Source organism: Branchiostoma belcheri, unplaced genomic scaffold (genome assembly GCF_001625305.1).
Source record: "Branchiostoma belcheri isolate BF01 breed outbred unplaced genomic scaffold, Haploidv18h27 scaffold14, whole genome shotgun sequence".
Lineage (NCBI taxonomy): Eukaryota > Metazoa > Chordata > Leptocardii > Amphioxiformes > Branchiostomatidae > Branchiostoma > Branchiostoma belcheri.
In genome coordinates, this window is record NW_017802824.1 from 3,934,013 (window position 1) to 3,955,486 (window position 21,474).

General features: G+C 40.5%; 1 protein-coding gene across 1 annotated transcript in view; it reads right to left on the reverse strand.

The window, feature by feature from the left end:
* Positions 1-21,474, reverse strand: part of LOC109464567 (hemicentin-1-like) — a 29,464-nt gene that overhangs the window by 2,936 nt on the left and 5,054 nt on the right. The window contains exons 2-6 of the mRNA XM_019761572.1: positions 4,074-4,385; positions 3,246-3,551; positions 2,832-2,979; positions 1,237-1,352; positions 528-782 (exon numbers count right to left, since the gene is read on the reverse strand). Coding sequence (XP_019617131.1) covers positions 528-782; positions 1,237-1,352; positions 2,832-2,979; positions 3,246-3,551; positions 4,074-4,385 — 1,137 coding nt within the window. The remainder of the gene's footprint in view (positions 1-527; positions 783-1,236; positions 1,353-2,831; positions 2,980-3,245; positions 3,552-4,073; positions 4,386-21,474) is intronic.

Here is a 21,474-nt window from a genome sequence, read left to right on the forward strand (position 1 = left end):
GTTCAGGTCAGATGTAACCATTTGGAGAAGAAGAAGAGGAAACTGAGCAAAACAATATGTTTTCCTTCGGTAAACATAATGAGATTTGGAAGGAGGCCATCTACATCACATCATGCAACCCTCTCTCAACCGGGACGGGGGGTGGTACCGACTTCCGACGAACTTTGACCCAGTGCTCACGTCACACGTGCGGGAAAAATCACGTGTCTACAGCTCTTGGGTCAGCTAGCTGGCGAAGATCGAGAGATTCTTTCGTATACTCCAGTGAGTAATTTTTTTTTAATTATCATTTGGAGAACAGTGTACTTTTCATTGAGATTTGGAGCGCATTAGATACAGGAAATATCTTTTTTCTCTCTTAGTATACTTACCCTGTCTATATCAAAGTTGGTGGGTAGGGTATACGTAAAAACAGCATTAATTAGCGTCAACTATAGGTATACCAAATTGGCACGTGCATATAGCAGGATCTTTCAAGTGTCATTGCCAGGGCATGCATATTTGGCCATATGGGTTTTTAGGCTTACCGGCGACGTCAATCGCAACATCTTTAGTCACATCAGGGAAACCGTCACTATGGGCGACACATTGATACATCCCCTCCACGTCGTAACGCACCCGGTGGAACCGAAGCGGGTTTTCCCAGTACAAACTTGTATCCTTCCGCCGCCAGCGGATGTGAGGTTTGGGGTTTCCGTCCGCGAAACAGCTCAGGGAGAAATCATCATCTCCGTAGATAACCGTCACTTTGTTGTCCAACGTCGAGTCAATCTGTGGTGGGTCTAATTTTTAAAAAGTGAAATGAAACTTGTTAATAAAAGAGCAAAAGGCCAGTGCTGAACAGATTTTTTAAAATCTTTTTTACGTTTTTTTCCAATGAAGGATGTATCGAAATCGCAGTAACTGTTGACTACGTAATATAAATTCTAGGTAGTAGTATAAATGACAAAGGTTATGATACATATACGTAATGTCCAAGCAGATTCTTGGTGCCTGCAAGTTACTATCAAATTGCCAAGACATCATCAAATTGGCATGGTGGTATCCATTTACCAAGTGTTTTTTTGTGGGGGGGGGAGGTCAAGACAGTATCAAATTGGCAAATCAGTATACAATTACTATGCTGGAAAGAAGAACAAAAGAAAGAAAGAAACAAAATCGTGTAATTAATATAATAAAGCACGTCGAAAATACGCCGAAATCCAAACCTCTACTAAAAGTGTAACATGTACGTACAGAAAACTTCCAGGCGAATTGAACCGATGCCAATCGGTAAGATCCTGTTATCAGCCTTGCACTGGTACGCGCCGCTGTCGTACTTAGACACCTTCAGCAGCTGGAGACTCCGCTCTCTGTAACAATAAACATTTTTTTTTTCATTTTCAGTTATTCTTTAATTTATATCAGGAGCAACATTACACATTTAAAGCATGCAGGCTTAGAAATATACAAAAGGACATACAAACAGCAATAGATATTAGCTGCATAATAAACCATAATAGGCGTTACGGAAAACGAGTTTCTGCAGTTTATAGAAGAGAGTAATCTGTTTAAAAAGAATAACATATCCTCCTTCGCCTTTAACCTGGTTTCCAGACTTATCTGTACACCTGGGGTCCGCGCGGACCCCAGAGCAGTTTTTTGCTAATTTTTAGAAATTATCAACATGCTACCAGCTCAATTGTTTTGCAAATTGATGTGGGAACCTCTGTGTCCACATTACATACAAAAATCATACATTTTGAACTTTTTCTATTTTTTTGGTGAAGAAAAGAAGACAAGAAGAAATACCCGATTTTTAAACCCATTTCAGAATGAAGGGGCTTTTGAGGCCCAACTTTGATCTCAGATAGCGGCTAAACGGCTTGCGCTAGAAGTATCAAATTTGGAGACCTTTCCTAAAATGTCTCTGGAAAAAAGTTCATATTAGTTTGATACTAGTAAGTTGATGTTTTTTTGTGTTGCCATGGCAACGGGTTTCTATTTTTCAAAATAGAAGTAATTTTGGTTTAAACATAAAAATTTTCTGAGTTTTATATTAAATTGAACTTCTTTTCCAACATTAATAACATCTTACATAATTAAATATAAGTTAAATCATTTAATATGCATAGAATATGCTAATTTGATGACGTCATTGGTCAAAATTCAATATGGCGGACTATATTATTAGCTCTGACGTCATATGACGTCATAATTACACCAAAGTTATTAAAATTTAATTCTATTACTACACCATTCTCTGAAAACTTGGTAGACATAAGATGAGTGCATAAAAACATATAAAAACGGAAATAAGGTAATGTATAAGAACGCCAGTGTATCCATTATGATCGAAAGCCGGCTGGGGTCCGCGCGGACCCCAAAAGAAAATCAGATATAATTTTTTTTATAAATGGTAGAAACGGAGTTTTCTGTACTGTATTGAGAGACAACTTTGTGGGTGACAATTACCTAAAATTTCAGAAAAAAATCTTTAGAAACAAAAAAGATACTACAGAATATATAGTGCTGGGGTCCGCGCGGACCCCAGGTGTACTGTTTAGGGTTAAAGCGATATTATATAAGATTTCACTATTTTAAACATCGTTGTTTTTTAAACATTTTCTTGTGCTATAAGCCTACCTGGGTCCATAATGACATGTTAAGCGAAATAGCGACGCTAATAAGGTTCAAAGTTATTAAAAATGACAATCTAGATGGGAAAATTTCACTTATTCATATTGAACAGTTTTGGTGCAAAAATCTTACATAATATCGCTTTAAACAAGTGTTTTTTCATGAAAAAGTTTGCTATTCAAGAAAATGTTTAGAAAGCTGGTCAAGATCACCTCTGTATACTCTGCCTGGGCAGGTTATCTCCCAGTTTCATCCACGTCACAGTTGCTTTAGGGTTGGCGTCGACGTAGCACGTCAGGTTTACCGACTGGCCCTCTCTGGCGTGGATGGACGGGGACGGGACAGACACCATCGGCGGATCTAAAAATATAATCAGGCCACAGCAAGTACATTTTACAGATGACATCCTCCGCAGATTCCAAATCGAATGCGATAGGGCAAAGAAAAAAACAAGGCGGGCCAAGAAAAAAGCAAGATTTTTATATTTTCAAATTTTGAGATCGTAATCCTTGTTTTAACATAGTTAAATACACACACACACACACACACACACACACACACACACACACACACACACAAACACACAAACACAAACATACACACTAGGAATGTACGTAATTGCTTACAATGGATCCGCAGCGTCCTTGAAGCAGATCGTGGCTTGACAATATCAGGAAACCCCTGGTCGGCAACACAGGTGAAGTTGGCGCCGTCGTCCCACTTGGAGACCCGCGCCGTGAACAGCTCTAGCGTGACGGTTCCTCCCTCGTCGTTACGGCGCGTCTTTTGTGAACCGAACTGGTGGGTACCGTTGTACCAGGTGAGCCGAGGCGGAGGATAGCCGCCTCGCGACCGGCAGCGGAGCAGCAGTTTGTCTCCCGCCGTTAGGGGGAGCTCTGCGCCGGTGATGTCGGGGGGACCAACCATTGGCACTAGAGGGGGGCAGAACGTATCATAGTGAATTTCAGTGCAACACCTCAATCATTGACTTGTCTTACACCCCGCTATACAGAAAAAAACATTTATATATTATTATCAAGTATTAAACCAGCGACAACGGTCACATTTTCTTTGCTTAAAGTTGCATTAGGAGGATACTACACGTAATTTTCTGGTAATTTCTTTACAAAGTTTCTTTACAAGTTTTAGCAACCCTATACCATTGCAAATAATTGCCGTTCAGGAGGTGGAGATGCCAAAATGTTACACCTTATGAGTGTGTTTAAAAGCCGGAAACAACACGGTTTGTATTCTGGTAATCTATTGTGGTACCACAAACATTGCGCCTTAATTACGTAGGGTGTTTTGGCACCAAGCATAAATGTCAAAAATGTGAGATAATTGCACAAAAATGTTGAAAAGTGGACATAAATTGCAATTTTTACCATTAAGGTGCAAACATTTGCGCTACAACACAAAAAAATCCAGATATTGAATACTGAATAACCACATACCGACGACAGTAAGAGTAGCATGTGCCTCCGCGCTCACACTGGGGGTAGAACATCTGTAGTCACCCGAGTCCTCTACCCGCACATCCCTAATCTGCAAGTTGTAGTCCCCGCGAGTTGGGTCTCCCACTATCTTATGACGCTTGTAGGAAACGTAAGTCTCTCTTCCCGTTGCTATGATGCTGCCATCAGGTGGTCCCTCCCAGTTGACGACGCTCGTGCTACTCAGACCGTTGAACGCGCAGACGAGAGTTACTGTGTCCCCCTGCATGGCGACTTTAGACTCCGGCCGTCTTCTGTAGAACGCACCCTCAACTACACAAAGAAATGACATTCAATATTAAAGGGCAAATAAAGTAATTTCAGTTTTGGTGCCTTTCAACCCAAAATCCTATTTGCAAAAGGTGATCCATTGGTTTCTACTTGTCCCGCACACATAGGGGTGATATTTGACTAAAATCCATGTCCAAGTTTGATGCCTGCCTATTCCACAAGGAGGCTGCGGTGACGTAATGGGTCCTCTTAATCTAATTAACTGGTTATGAAATCACTACTCTGTTAACATAAGATGAATAGATAATGGTGATCATGATACATAATAAATGCTTGTGGAATAAAGTTTATAGCCTGTCAACTCGGTATATTTCAGAAACAACAAAAATCTTTGAACATAAGCGTTGTAGGCAAAAGAATCGAAAGATGATGACTAATTGCAGCTATACGTCACCGTAGTTAAAATTTCCCTGGCATCATATAACCATATTATTACTAACTTAATATCACTTATGCTAGGAACACAAGATGTGATTGAACTTAATTCCCATGCACATAGCACGCTCAATCCTCCATCTAGAGTTACAAGTCTCAGTGATTCTCAAATTAATGTCTTTAATTCGTATGTAGACTGTGTAATGGGTGTAAGCAAAGCGGCAGAGCAGGGTGGTCTTATCATTTTTACTCCGTACGTCATAAATAATATTCAATGGGCCTTCATGTCCATATAATCATAAACATCTCCAAAATCTCAGTGATTCTCGAATTAATGTCTTTAATTCGTATGTTGACTGTGTAATGGGTGTAAGTAAAGCCGTCGACCAGAGGTCTTTATCATTTTTGCTCCGTACGCCATAAATAATATTCAATGGACCTTCATGTCCATATAATCATAAACATCTCTAAAGTCTCAGTGATTCTCAAATGAATGTCTTTAATTCATATGTAGACTGTGTAATGTGTGTAAGCAAAGAAGTAGAGCATGTTGGTCTTTATCATTTTTGCTCCGTACGCCAGAAATAATATTCAATGGGCCTTCATGTCCATATAATCATAAACATCTCCAAAGTCTCAGTGATTCTTAAATTAATGTCTTTAATTCCTATGTAGACTGTGTAATGTGTGTAAGTAAAGCAGTAGAGCAGGTTGGTCTTATCATTTTTACTCCGTACGCCATAAATAATATTCAATGGGCCTTCGTGTCCATATAATCATAAACATCTCCAAAGTCTCAGTGATTCTCAAATTAATGTCTTTAATTCGTATGTAGACTGTGTAATGTGTGTAGGCAAAGCAGCAAAGCGTTGTGGTCTTCATCATTTTTGCTCAGTACGTCATAAATAATATTCAATATGAGCCTTTAGCTTCATGTCCATATAATCATAAACATCTCCAAAGTCTCAGTGATTCTCAAATTTAATGTCTTTAATTCTCATGTAGACTGTGTAATGTTTGTTGGCAAAGCAGGGTAGTCTTTATAATTTTTGCTTCGTACGCTATAAATAATATTCAATGGGCTTTCATGTCCATATAATCATGAATATCTCCTAAGTTTCAGTGATTCTCAAATTAATGTCTTTTCTTCGTATTTAGACTGTGCAAAGCAGCAGAGCAGGCTGGTCTTTCTCATTTTTAGTCAGTACGCCATAAATAATATTCAATGGGCCTTCCTGTCCATATAATCATAAACATCTCGAAACGTAACAACGGGCGAAATGGATGACTGCAAGCTTCTTTAGCGATATCCAGCAAACCAGATCAGGTATCGGCGCCTCTAATGACAACGTTTTATGGATCCCCACACCGCACTTATTTGACGTTACGCAACGATTGCGGCGTGAAGAACTCCATTAACGTAATCTCCCACGCTTCGATTCAACCTCACTTATACCGGGATATATTGATTTATAGTTTTCTTACCGGCATCTCTCGCTTGTAGTACTTCTAGAATATTGAATAAGCTGTCTGAAAGAAACTCACATTGTACTTGTCATGTATGCTGGTAGCAATCCAACCAAAGAAAGTGGATTTTCAAAGTCAGTTTTCTGATATTTTTTTTCAAATGAACTAAGTTAAAATAGAAACTTTCGCAAAGCACATGCATGATGTTTACATTCGCATAATCTGCTCTGTCAATTCTTACTCAAACACATTCATATATATGGTGACAGGAGTCTAAATCTCTCCTGCTATAAAATTGCAACATTATGTAACCCAACACTAGTTACCAAGGTGATAGACGTCTGGCCCAGGTCATTCACCTTATGTGTTTGGAGAATAGGAAACTGGGCAAAACTTATGTTTTTCTTCGGTAAACATAATTAGAATTAAATCAACATTAATACTGTCCAATAGCATACTGATATCTGTGGGATACAATTTCGATGTCGCTGAAGGAAAACGGTATTTCTTTCGTATCGTAGGTACAATCTCCTTATTGATTGTACCTAGAATAATTGGACTCCTGGCGTATCTTGTTGTAAGGCTATCTGAAACGCTTCAAGTATGAAATGATAACACAAAATGTACAGTAAATGTCAATATCAGACAACCTCATCCAAAGGCCGTTTGAAGCCTCATCCTCAATCAGCATTTTTTTTTCAAGAATATTTTTTTATTCAGTATAATTTTTTTAAAGGCGATTTTAGAGCAGCAAAACTGGGAATATTCTGAATAGGGCAACCTGTGTGATATTGACTCATACAGCCCCACAATACCACATTTGAGTCAATATTTCATACTTTGGGCATTTAAAACTGCAGAAACAAGCCCCAAGATGGGTCCTTTATTTTCTGAGTGGTACCCTAAGTTTGGCCCAGGACCCTTCCAGTAACCGTTTTCCGTCGGAATGTTTGGAATTTTTGCTTCATAACGGTCAAAATACATCGGGACAGTGTAGTTTCAACTCACTATGTAGATAAATGACTAGAATATTGGCTTTCAAAAATCAGGTTTTCAAGCCCTATAGATAAAAACTGCATTGGATGCCTTTAAAGTAATTTAAATGGAAACTCATTTATTTACGAAATTAAATCCTTCACCATTATAATTGAGAAGAGTCAATTCCCAGTCTAAATGACCGCGTTGGTCCATCGATTCTGCCCATGAAATCTAAACCTTCAATTAAGAGCCAACAGAAAACATTTTACAGATGCACGAGGGGTTGAGAACATCGATCCTTGGACACATGTGTAATTATGGACCGGTTGACCCGTCTGATTGTAACGGAGCTCCGCCGATAAAGGGTAGATTAGGTATGACCTATTGACGGATCCCGTCAGAAAATGGTACGAAAGCATTCTCTACACGTCTGGCATACGACCTAAAAGCAAGACAACATTATCGAGATTAAGATTAAAGCCTCTGTCATTCATTCAGAACCTTCCCCCGAACACCAGCCGACCAAGGTTGGCTGAAGCCCCTGTCACACATTCAGAACCTTCCCCCGAACACCAGCCGACCAAGGTTGGCTGAAGTCCCTGTCACACATTCAGAACCTTCCCCCGAACACCAGCCGACCAAGGTTGGCTGAAGCCCCTGTCACACATTCAGAACCTTCCCCCGAACACCAGCCGACCAAGGTTGGCTGAAGCCTGGGAGCAGTCTGACCAGATTTAGGCCATGTCTATCTTTCTATACGAATCGAATTTGAGTTAAATTTGAGTCTCCGCCAAACACCCCCGACCTACTCCCGATCACCAACCAACCATCGGCCGACAGCCAACTGTTGCCGAACGTCCCTTCAACACCCGACGGTTTTAATTTCGTTTTTAATATGTGTGGATAAAGAAAGATTTGTTGTTGTTTTTTTTAATTAAAAAAAACACTGTTTTTTTTAAATTAAAAAAAAACTAGTTTTTATACGCAGAAAAATTGTGTCTCATAGGTTTGAGCAACAAGCATAAATGATGCATTTTGCAAGAGTAGAATTATTCACCTTGGATTATGAGAGGAGTCCTCAGAGGGACGGAAGAACCTTGAGAAAATAGAATTTCCAGCCTGCCCTAGGTTCACTTATTTACAGGTAGATTTGAAGGGAATTAAAAGGTCCCGAACCCTTGATCCGAAAAGTCTAGTAGCGATGTGAGCTGACTTTATAATGCTGCGAACAACCGTCGGTCGGTGCCCTTACATGTTATATACCTGAATATAGTTAACACTGCGCAATCAACGACACTGATTTCATCATTTCTGGTAAGATAAGATTAGAAGTGTGATACAAATTAATGTATTATTCCCATATACCTTGTAGTCAGCTTTTCACTGCGATAGTTTGCCATACGACTAGCCAGGATTTTATCAATTCAAGTCAAGCCTTACCTAGCACAACTAAAGTATACGCCCAAATTGTAAGGGCAATGCTAAATTTTAACTCTCAGAGAACCATCTCCTAGATTTATGTGACGTACTTAAAGTGTAATTTCATGGTGGTGGCAAAGCTGGACTTTCAAAGTCAATTTTCTAGTCATTCTTCAAATGTAGTAAGTTAAGTCAACCCTATCCAGTAGCATACTATTATCTGTCGCTAACAGAAAACGATTCCTTAATTGTTTCGTATCAAGTACTGATTTTAGCTATTTCTGGGCGGTACCAAAAAATAAAGAGACGCCCAACGTAGCTTGTTTTGGGGCTATTTCAAATGCATCAATTATAAAATGATTACAAAGATGTGCTATGCGAAATGAAAGTAAATGTCAATATCAGACAGATTTCCAAATCCAGAATACTTTAATTTCATTTAGTTTTGCCGCCATGATATTACATCGGGTGCCTTTTAAAAATCATCATTAAAATGATGCTGAGTGTGTGTGTCAGCTATTCCCAGTCCATATGACATGTCAACATTCAACACTCTCTACAGACGGTTCCCCCCTGGATAACCGGAACGACATAAGGAGAGGATTTCCTGTTTCAGCGCGTTAGCGTCCCCATCGTAAGTAGGACGGTCAAAATGTCACATTCGCTATGGATTCTTCCAAACCGCCAGAGGTTTATCGATAATAACGTTTCCCATTTCCGAGCCACTCTTGGTATCTGGCCCCTGACACAACGGCCTCGAGCGCTAGTCTCTTATTGATGTTTCTTCCTCAGAAAATCGACAAGTCTGTCAATGGCTTGTTAGATGTGGAGATGCTTGCAGCGAACGCACGACTAACTTTACCGGCAGGGACTCGCTGATACATGTTTAGCACAGGAGGTTAAGACCTTCGCACATCTCAGGAACATTCTCAAGTAAAGATTTTCTATCTCAGTGATCCGAGTATTCTGATCAAAGGAGGTCGGTCAAAATGTCATCTTATACATGAATTCCGCACGGTGTCTTGAGACTGGAGGATCACGTTTCATCATATAAACACTCGTCCAGATCATTTTAGTTATATCTTTTAATAAACTAAGAATAATGGGGTTTTCCTAGCTGGCTATGCTGTATGAAGTTAATAATTAAAAAGGAATATATGTGGAGAAGCCTTAAGATGATGATGTATGGTTTGTATTACCACTAAGTGTGGATTTTTCTGTAACAGAATTGATTGACCTAGAGAGCTTTAAGTGTGTTGCAAGAGACACCCATCGCAAAGCTGGTTGCCAGAAAAAAAAGCCACGTCCCTTCGTAGATTAGAATCATAGAAATTTGATCAGGGATTTCCTTTTTCAACGGTCCAAAGCAAGCAGAGATCTGTCAACGTGTCAAGATCCGAGCCAATCCCTCCTGGTCGATAAAGATTCCCTGATAATCTTGCTCCAACTCGGTAATCACATACACAACTCTCCCAGAACCCTGCCCTTCTGACACTGTTGCCCTGTGTGTGCGTAAACTAAATTCCAGGAGGAAGCAACTTGAGAGCTCTAGCGCCTTAACGCCCGTGGAAAGTCGTGTGTACTTCTCCGGAGTGGGCCCTTTGGCGAACTTTACAACTCCAGGCGACCTCAACGTCTGTTTGTCATTCAGCACCAGAGCTAAACAGGAAGCCACCGGCCTGAAAGACATTTTTACAGAGCTGCCTGAATATTACACTAGATGCAGCTCTGTAGCAGCGGATTTCTTAACACCATTAGAAGGGCCAACCTTCTCTTGTAAGGGTTAGATTCTGTGGGCAAGTGCTAGAATTTATGAACATCCGGCGATTTCGCTTGAAAGGACATCTACGTCATGTTTTCCGCTCAAAAAGTCTTTATGTGCCCCAGGGGACGTACATGTATACGATCCATTTCGAATATAATAACAAGGTGTGTGGTGAAATGGGTTTCTATGAGTGAGTGCTTCCGCTGTATCGCAAGTACGGATCTGTTTTGGGACAACTTTTTTCTCCCGCTTTCTAGCACCGCAGATACGACTTGTGATATATTACACTAAATCGCCTACCCGGCAGTAAAATTGCACACCGTCATATGTCTAGGTCGCTACCGGGACCACCGGTACAATCTGCCTTGAAATCTCCCACGGCGGGAACTACATCATATCACAGTCTGTTCCTAGTCTGTAGTAAGAATATAAATTGTTCCGTATCGCACCCCGACCTGATTCCTACGACAATCAATAACTACTAATGAAGTCTAAGGAAAGTAGTTTTGTGGATTTCACGCTTTTAGTTCTCTCCTAGCCAGAGCTGACTGCAATCTTCATCGCCACAAAAGGTTATAGAAATCAATCAACCGCCGACAGAGGCAAGATATGGATTCAGGCTCCAGCGTTTGTGTGGCGAGATCTGCAGGGGTAGATAGTTTCTTTGTTCTGTTATCATTTGACAGGAAATTGAATGCTTAATGGGCTAATTCATCATGCAAGGCGTGAGTGAAAGGTTGTTTTGTGTGTCAGATATACCACAACGATGCTTAACGTCTAGTTGTTAATTAGCATGAGGCATAATTATGACTTATGCCGTAAACCTTTTTGCAACTGTCAGCTTCGTGTGTCCCTACATCTATCTAGATTGGACAAACGGCATGAAATATCCTACAGTACTCTCTTGTTTTGTGTGTCAGATATACTAGTACCACAACGTTGCTTAACGTCTACCTCTAGTTGTTAATTAGCATGAAGCAGAATTATGACTTACGCCGTAAACCTTTTTGCAACTGTCAGCTTCGTTTGTCCCTACATCTATCTAGATTGGACAAATGCCATGAAATATCCTACGGTACTCTCCAAGAGATATTACCCCTATAAAAAACACACAATTACTCTCCGAGAATTAAAGCACCATGTTCTTCGATTAAAGTAATCAAAACTCCGCGGGAGCAATTTTTTTCTACTCTGTGAGGCTGGAAATCTAGAACGAATTTCTGTTGACGTTTCTAATTTCCAGCGATCCCCATTTGAAGTCGTAAAACCGGTATTAAGACCGCTACAGATGGCGTGACAGTTGGGTAAATAAACTCGCCCCCGACAAGGTACGGGACAGCTGTCACGATGTAGGTTTCACCAACAGCAAGATTTGATTTGATTTAATTTGTTGAAATTACAACAGCGCAATGCACGTAGGACACTGGCCGGCAGCTGTTGCTGGTGTTGTTTCCCACACATAGAAACAAATACAGGGCAGACAATACTCTTTTCCCGTGAGTAGGGAAAGTCGTGTTTGAGATTTGATTGATTTGATTTGATTTGATTTAATTTTTTTTTGAAATTGCAACAGTGCAATACACGTGGGACACAGGCAGCTGTTGCTGGTGTTGTGTCCCACACATAGAAACAAATACAGGGCAGATAATACTAATTTTCCCATGAGTAGGGAAAGTCGTGTTAAGTGCCTTTCCCAAGGGCACAAGATCGGTGGCATGTCAGGACTCGAACCCGGGACCTCTTGGTTCCGAGTCTAGCACTCTGTCGTTACGCCACACGACCCCCAACATTCCCAACAACAAGAGAGTAGCAGGGAGCCTGCTCTGTATGCTTACTCCGTACGGGTGTTGTTGTTTTGCATCGCGCGATGTTCCCCCCGAGGGATATATTTATAGAAGACAGGCTGATTGGTCTACAAACAACGCTGCCTGCAGTCTGTTGTTTACAACATCAAGGTTATCGTCATTTCATGCATAAATTACCCGTCATTTACTCTCTATCCTGACGAGTCAGACGTGAGTTGAATCCGGTGTGTTTTCATCATTAAACTGTTTAAAATAGACACCACCAAGCCATGAAAAGCTCTGACAACATTGTACAAGTGATGGCGAATGCACAACAACCATAAAATCAGCACCACGGAAAGTGGCAAACTGGCTTTGGAAGCTTCGTCCTCTCTGGTTTGATTCTAACAACATATATATCAATAGATAACGCCGTATACAATCAATTACAACTAGCATCCAATGCGATTTCAGGGCAGCAAAACTGGAAGTATTCTGAATAAGGCAGTCTCTATGATATTGACACATGCTGCTTCATATTAGCACATCTAAAGCAGCATTTCATACTTTGAGCAGCATACTTACTGCAGAAGGAATCCCCAAGATGAGCCCTTTTTTCTGGGGGGTACAGCCAAGGACCCTTTCAGTAACCGTTTTCCGTCAGAATTTTGGGAATATTTGCTCCACGAGGGTCAATATACATTGGGACAGTGTGGTTGCAAACTCAGTATGTAGATAAATGACTAGAATATTGGCTTTGAAAAATCAGGTTTCTGAGCCCTAAAAACTGCACTGGATGTCTTTAAACTGTCGTTGTAACAGTAAGATATATTCACTTACCAGAAAGAAGAACAGTCGGCAACAATACGGAAATAGCGGCCAGGAATCGTAACGCACGCGTCGAAGCCATCCCGTCTTGTCCTACGACAATGAGAAAAACGCACACCGATGTACCTTACTGTTGGGAGACGATTTGTTCCTAATAGCAGATATTCACCGCGAAAACACTTCCCAATCGGCGGGAGAGAAAGTGGATGGCAGTCTTATATTACGTCTCCCACGAAGATGTACCTCGAAGGCAATAGGTTCACGATTGGAAATCTCACTGTGAAAAATCCTCGCGTAGATATAATATGTCCTCGGTTAGTCTTCTCGTACTATCCTTCTCTCTCTTGCGCTGCGACAACAAGTGCTGTGGTAAATTGTGTTGTTGTTCTCCGTATCACTTCAGATAGAACCCCGGCTGTCGAAGGTGGTAAGACCGGGTAACGTCATTTGCCGGCACCCCTGGAAAGAATCAAACCAACGAGCAACCACGCACGGCTCTCAGCAGCTTTACGGGTCAGGACGTTGCCACTATGTGAACGATTCCTCGTCGGGGATGGTAAAACTGTACAGCAGCGGCACGGGGTATCCCGTCCTCCTGTCTGCACTACTGCGAATGAGACAAGACCCAAACAGGTGTGCAACACGAAACAGTGACACAGCAGACCGCGTCCAACGACCACAGAAGAGACACCAGCAGTTAACCCAATCCACGTCTAATCTCCAATATAGGATTGCCGAAACTGAAACTGCCAGTCAGCGAGGATTGGTTCACGTTGGGCTAATCCACCAAAGCCAGCGGAGCACACACAACGCTGAGCTTTACCGCTGTGCGCGTGCAAGCATGGTGTGGCGAATTATACCTCTATTTAAACGATCTCCGGTAGACTGAGCCCTCTACACGGTAAGTATTACATGTCTCCCGCCGCGGGCAGCCAGCACGCCGTTCAAACCGCACAGGGACATTCCAGATAACAGAGAAAAGGGGTGCTATTTGCGTGGCGCCAGGAGGCAGTAAAGGGAAAATTGGTACGGCCTACTTAAAGCCATGAGCGATGGTCAGAAAATGGCCTATGGACACCGGAACACTTAACTACGTGCTTTATTTCAATACACATGTTTGAGTGCTTAAACCGTGGATAGATTGAATTAGCCTCCTATCCGTCAATTTTCCCCTTCGTTAGCTCTTACGATGCAAACAGGAGTGGTAACTTTTGAAAAAAGACAATTTACCATTCTAAATTATAAACTCACGCTACTCAAACATAACATTTTTGGCGAAGGTTACAAAACAGTCATATCTCCCCTCCAACCAACTAATGATTAATGTTATGAAAGACAATATAAAAGTGCCATAGTGGATCCAAGTTGTTATTGTAACTGATATAGGCAATCACTAAGTTATTGTATGAGGAATTTCTACATCTTGTTAGGTCCACTACATCTTATAGGACAGTCTTCATTCGCTGTATCAATGGTTCTAATTACAAGATAATTATAAAAGATACCTGGTCCATCCGTGGAAGCGTCAATTTATTTAACCAAAACATTATCATTGAAAACAGGTTTGGAAAAGCATCTCATTTCATTGTGTATAAGGCATAGGTGTTCGCAATTGCAACTTTTCATATAACGACAAACATCGATTAATGGAAAAGATTTCCTGTCAATTGGTAGGATGTCTTATGATTCTACGAGCGCCCTTCTGAAGTGTTTCGAAATGTTATAATAACGTATATGTTTAAAGGTAATAACGCCATGTAAGTGTAACATGCCCGTTGGGTTCAATTTAGTTCTCCATTAACAATCCAGGAAGTACCCACAGCCCTCCGGAGATGCCTACAGATTATTCCTTCTGACCTCAGGTGGAATATCTTTTCCTTAAAGAATTTCGATGTTCTAGAAAACGAGCCTGAGGCTTGTTATGTTTACAGAAGGAAAACATATTGTTTTTGCTCTGTTTCTTCTTCTGTTTTAAACACTGACCTGTGACCTGGTCAATGACCTGAACCAGACCGTCTGTCACCATGGTAACTGGTGTTGGGTTACATAATGTTGCAATTTTATAGTAAGAGGGATTTATAATCCTGTCACCATATATATATGAATGTGTTTGAGTAAGAATTAACAGAGCAGATCGTATGCGAAGGTAAACATTATGCATTTGCTTTGAAAATGTTACCTTTATAGTTAAAAATTTTCCAACTGAAGGGATATGCTGTTGTTCTTACTTAGATCTTTTGACCAGTCACTCTGGCCTTCTTCAATTGACTGACCCAATGAGACTTGTCACATGGCTTCTCTAAAGTGTGCCGTCAACACTGGATCAAAGGTATCCGATAAACTATGGCGGACCCCGCGTGTGTCTTCTTTAACTGAACTATTTTGACGAAGAAAATCGCGAACTACATTGGCAAAAATAGCTCTCCCATTTGAAAACTCAGTTAGCTCATTCTACGTAAGATCAACACCACATCTTTGAATCGGCAACTAAAAAGTGAAAAAAATGTACCCGATCGATTTGTGTTGCTTTTACGGCTTAAGAAAGCGTATATAGACTATGGGCAGAGATTAGCTTATCTACAAACAGTGTCCAGGAAATATTGATTAACTTGAAAGCATAAAAGCACCCTTACGGTTAGTCTCAAAGCGTTTTATTGTATCCCATATCAACGTTATCTGGTAGCTATCTGATAGGCACGTAACGTTCTAATGGCTTTCAACTCAAATTATCCAAACAAGCAAAATAAAAGACGAAGTGAATAGTGTATTCTAGTTGTGTTTCAGTTGTATTCTAGTCGTATACTCTATTTGTATTCCAGATTGAGTTCTAGTTGCATATTAATTGTATATCTAGTCAGTTTCTAATTGTCTTCTAGGTGTACTCCAGTTTCATTCTAGCTGTATTCTGTTCTACATTCTAGCTAACGCGGTTTTGACAGAAGAAATTGTGATGAGACAAATATCATACAATTTTGTTACAAATCTGGAATGGATGATAACACGTTTTGGAGAAAAACAGGCCGTTAAATCCTCACAGACAATAATATTGAATTACCAGTAGGACTAGCCTGGGGTGACTTCCTCCAGACGACACCTAATTTGAAACACGGTTGATAAACGGCCGTGCCTGAGATAACAAGGAAATGATCTCCAATACAGCAAAATGTCTTCCGTCTATACCGCATCGCCTGAAGAACGTGCAACAAATCCTCTTTTATTGCTACCTGGCGCCACACAAATAGTCCCTTTTCCCATTATCTATTAGGTCTGTGGGTTGGTTCTCGTCTGGGACGCCCGCGGCACAATACAAAGTAAAGCTGTGACCGCAGCACGCGTTGTCTGCGGGGAGTGGATTGTATATTACTCCGCCATAGTTCTTCTCATTATGTTTACCGAAGGAGCCACCAATTGCAAAGATCAGTTTTAAGGGGAACCAGAAATAACAGTTGTTTTTGCTCTGTTTCCTCCTCTCCTCCTTCTTCTCCAAACCAATAAGGTCAATGACCTGAACCAGACGTCTGTTACCACGGTAACTAGTGTTGGGTTACATCATTTTAAAAATTTTATAGCAGGAGGGATTTAGACTTCTGTCTGACCATGTATATGAATGTGTTTGAGTAAGAATTAACAGACCATATGCGAAGGTAAACATTAATGCATTTGCTTTGTAAATGTTACCTTTCTAGTATAAACGTTTTTAACGTCAGCATATAAGCATTTATGATTATCAAATGTAGTTCAGGGGCCTTTTTTGAAAAAAAATATTTGAAAGACGATACCTCAAAAACTGATTGACGGATTGTCGTGATTTTTGGTGTGTAGATAGCGTAGGGGATGCTTGATATAATTATATGATAGGCATACAAATAAGGCTATAATTTGCATAATTAATGTACATGAAGAAGCCACTATCAAGAGCTGATTATGCATATCTATGATATTTACCGTCTAGCCAAAATGACTACGTCTATAGATGATTGATCTTTCCATGGTATTCCCTAGTTGCCGTGTACGTTTGTCCATTTCTTTATGTGATCGATAGCAAAATAGACATATGTTGACACTTTTTTCTTTGTTTTCTTTCTCAGTGGTTGCTTTAAATTACATCTGTATCTTATGAAGTCCATTGCTCTACTATCTGATATAGTCAATCGTTTGTACAATCAGATTGTGAAACTGTGCAGAAAATACGTATAGAATGCAAACTACGTGTTACGTCAATAAAAATTATATGCGTGGTATATGGCAGGTAATAAAGCATTAAATGGCCTTGACGTTGTAAACAACAGCTTGTATATTGCATGATTTACATAATTGATGGGAATGAATTTGAGAAATATTTCCCTTGATACCACAACAACACTGCACAATAACAACATATCCGTCGCCCGTCGTGGGGTCGTGTGTTCGACTCGGAACAAAGAGGTCCCGGGTTCGAGTCCCGACATGCCACTAATCTTGTGCCCTTGGGAAAGGCACTTAACACGGCTTTCCTCACTTAACTCAAGTGTAAAAGAGTATTTGTCCTCTGCGTAGGTGGCCGCATAAAATACGTTGAAAAAACTTGAGTGTGCCATCACCATGTATAGTCATGAAATGTTGGAATAAAGAAAAGTACCTGGGGTACAAAACAGATGACTTATCTATCCTTGTTTTGTCTTAGTTTCCACCAGACGAACAACGCGCGTTCAAAAACAGTGAATTTCATCCAAATAGGAGAAATAATTATCCTGGGGAATTTGGTCTTCGTAGTGTGCACCCACTCTCCTGGCCAGTCAGACCTTAGGTCTACAATCGTACCCCCCTTTAGGAAGCCTGGTGAAGGCTAATTGTGTGTTGTGTACCGCCATGGAGTCAGAAGGACCACGGTACCGCGAAATCAACAGCGGAGATTCAAAACAGTACAATTTATCCAAACTAGAAAGGTAACGTTTGTAAAACAAATGCATAATGTTTACCTTCGCATATGGTCTGCTCTGTCAATTCTTACTCAAACACATATGTTTGGTCAGACATGAGTCTCAATCCCTACTGCTATAAAATTACATCATGATGTAACCCAACACTAGTTACCATGGTAACAGACAGTCTGGTTCAGGTCATTGACCTTTTGTGTTTCAAGAAGAGGAAACTGAGTAAAAACAATGTGTTTTCCTTCTGTAAACATAATAATAATAAGAAACAATTTGCCAGGGGCCGGGAGTTTAGCCACTGTAGAGTTCATTTCAAGAGTAAATGAAATCCGTCAAACTTTATTTTTGCCGAATTCTACCATCCTGGCCCCCTTTAGTAAGGCCAGGTGGAGGCTAGGTCTGTTGCTTCGAAATTCACCACTTGACAGTTACCAGGTGTCCTATTTGCGGAGAGATTTGTTAACACAATCGTACGCCATCTGTGTCTGATAGCGTTATCGGTACAAACACTACAACCTCAGCACCGTATGGGGAAATCTAATTTCAATTTCAAATGACTTTTAAAAATAGGTATGTTTTTACTCAGTGAAGGAGGTTACCGACCTACATTTGCATTGAGGTTAGGCCTCGGAAAATAATGTTGTGTTTCCTGTTGTATTCCTGAAAAAATTAGGGTCGTTAGGTAGGGATTTTCTTCTTTCTTTCCTTTTCTTATAATTTGGCGATCTCTAGTGACCCTACCAGGGAGCTCATTGCTAATACAAAAAAGTTCATTACTTTAAAAAGTAAAACTTGCATGATGACACTTAATAATAATTTTCAAGTCAATGTTAGAAAACTGATTGTACAACATTTCATCACTCAGGTGTAAGATCGAAAGGTCGATCAGCTAAAAAATCATGTTCCTTGCAGGGGTCCACACAAAAAAAGTTAGGGTCGGCAAGTTTTTCTAGGGTTGGTCGGGAAACAGGAAACACAACATTTTCTTCCTAAGCCTTAGTTTTGTCCGTACGTTCACAGCTAACTATAACTCACGATCCCTTTGCTGCATTCGTATGTAGTAGGCATTCGTCGGTCTTACAAGACCATGAAGTACTTCTTGGTCTTCGTATGTACGTAGTTCGAATTCGGCATATCGTCTGCTAGTATGTGTGAAATGATGCAGATGCAAATAAATGTCTTCTCACTTAAGTAATTACTTGACATGTAACTTACATCTACGTAATGATTTACTTGCAGAATCATGTTGCTAAAATAATCTTATTGGATTCTTATTGTATTCCTTATTACTACTTTATCGATTTTTAGTTAAGATTTTTGAATTAGGCAGCCCTGGTGTGATACCGAACTGTCAGCGTAAAAATTTTCTTATGGGTTCTCCCAGGTTCCCTACAAGAATATTGATTTGCATCTGATGTAGTTCAAAGGTGGATATAAACCAATCTACATTCACCAATGAATAGGAAACAAAAATGGTCCGATGCTTAACCATCGACACAGAACTGTTGGAAAGTTGTGTGCTGTTGTCTCCTTAGGTGTAAGGCTTTCTTATTTGTTGTATGGCCACACCGACTTAATTTTATGGATGACATCCGCGCGCGCATTGATTTTCGCCTGTTCTCAAAAAAAAAAAAAGAAAAAAAAAGGATCACGTACGTCCTCCGAGGCTATGGCCTGGCTCTAGACCTGGGTAGTATACGTTGTAATTCTGGAGGATGGCATCCAGGCTACCGAAGCTCCACGACCCAAGAACTCAAGTACATACAACGTACTTCACACGTTATATAAATGAACCGGAAAAGCTCTGCAAGATACCGCGTTTTGTCAGATTACAGTATTTTTTCCAAGGGGCCTACTGTACAGAACCGTGCCTATGTAGGTCTATGGCTGACTGGGTTAGGGTTAGGATCAGGCACGGTTCTTGATAGTCTCTGCGTATCCAAGAAGGTAGATTTGCCCAAGACACGATTCTTGATACACGTGAACTACTCAAAACCATGGCTGAGCATGGATCTGGATAAAGCATGGTTCTGGATACAACGAAGTTTATATATACTTTCAACATTTAGAAGATCACCAAAAGACTTCGTTTCTACTAAGATCACAAAACCCATTCATTATGCAAAATGTGGCACTATTCATTATCCACTGCCTTCAAAGAAGAAGTCAAACCTCATATAATAGCTAGCGTAGTACATGTAGTATAGAAGTAGAAGTTTTCCCAGACAAGTAGTTGTCTGTCTCCTATTATTGTATTGTACCGAATACTATAAAAGCCTTCGGGCATGATTTTGCAAATAAAGAATATATGCATATAGAAGAAGTGGAGTATTTTACCGATAATATTTTGACTATTTGAATTTAGATAGCCAACATTATATCATATTGGTCAATCTGGAATTAGAGTGTATCATAATTTTGTAGTGAATTATGTTATCTACATACACTTTATACCTATCTAGCCACGTAGAACACGGTTTAGAAAATCGCCTTGTGAACATGTAAGCCTGTAAGCATGCCTGGTTCTCCTGTAACGGAGCTTGAGCTTGCTCTTTTATCGAATATATAACACCAGGTATTTTTACCGACAAGGAAACTACGTCAGCCCGTGCCTAGCCTTGGTCCTGAAGTTCAACTTGGATTATGGTGGCGAATTTTAAACGGGATGAAGAGCCACTCAGAGCTGTAAGGTTCTCGGCGGGTGGTGGCCCCCGGGTTTGCGGGAGCATTAACAGCTCACTAGAGCTTTCTGTTTTTGCCGTGTGGAATTTAGTTAATGCGTGCCGAGGGCAGACGTGTCGGGGTAGAATCCTTCACGGGCGTCCGCTCTGGGATGTCCGCGTGGAGCTGAGATTATCTGGGAGTTCTTAAAGGTATCCAATGCGTTTTCAGGGCATCAAAACTGGAAATATTATTAAAAAAAGGCAATCTTTGCGATATTGACACAAACTGCTTCACATTAGCAACTTTAAATCAGCATTTCATACTTTGGGCTTTGAAATCTGTAGAAACAATCCCCAAGATGAGTACGATGAGTCTTTTATTTTCTGGGTGGTACCCTAAAAATCAGCCCAGGGCCCTTCCAGTAACCATTTTCCGTCAGAATTTTGGGAATTTTGCTCCATGAGGGTCAATATAAATTGAGATGGTGCGGCTTTAACTCTGACTATAATATTGGCTTTAGAAAATCAGGTCCCTATTGGATGCACTGAACCCAGCGATATCCATTACAACCTAACGTAACCTGAAGTACTAGCTCAGAACTATGTAAGCTCAGAACTATGCGTTATCTCTGACTTCACTCTACCAGAGACCCATCGAGCTATGTAGAAAAAATCGCATTTTCTGCAGCAAAATCACCCACTTAAGCTAGCTGGCTACCTTCCAGACTTTTAAGTCTGGCTACCTCCCAGACTTTTATATCCTTAAAAGGATATGCACGGGTAGAGCACTGAGGTCTAAAACAACATCTCTCAAATCAGGCGCAGAGCGTCTGGGTTTAGAAACAGCACGATACCGTTCCTTGTTGAGGTACTGAATGG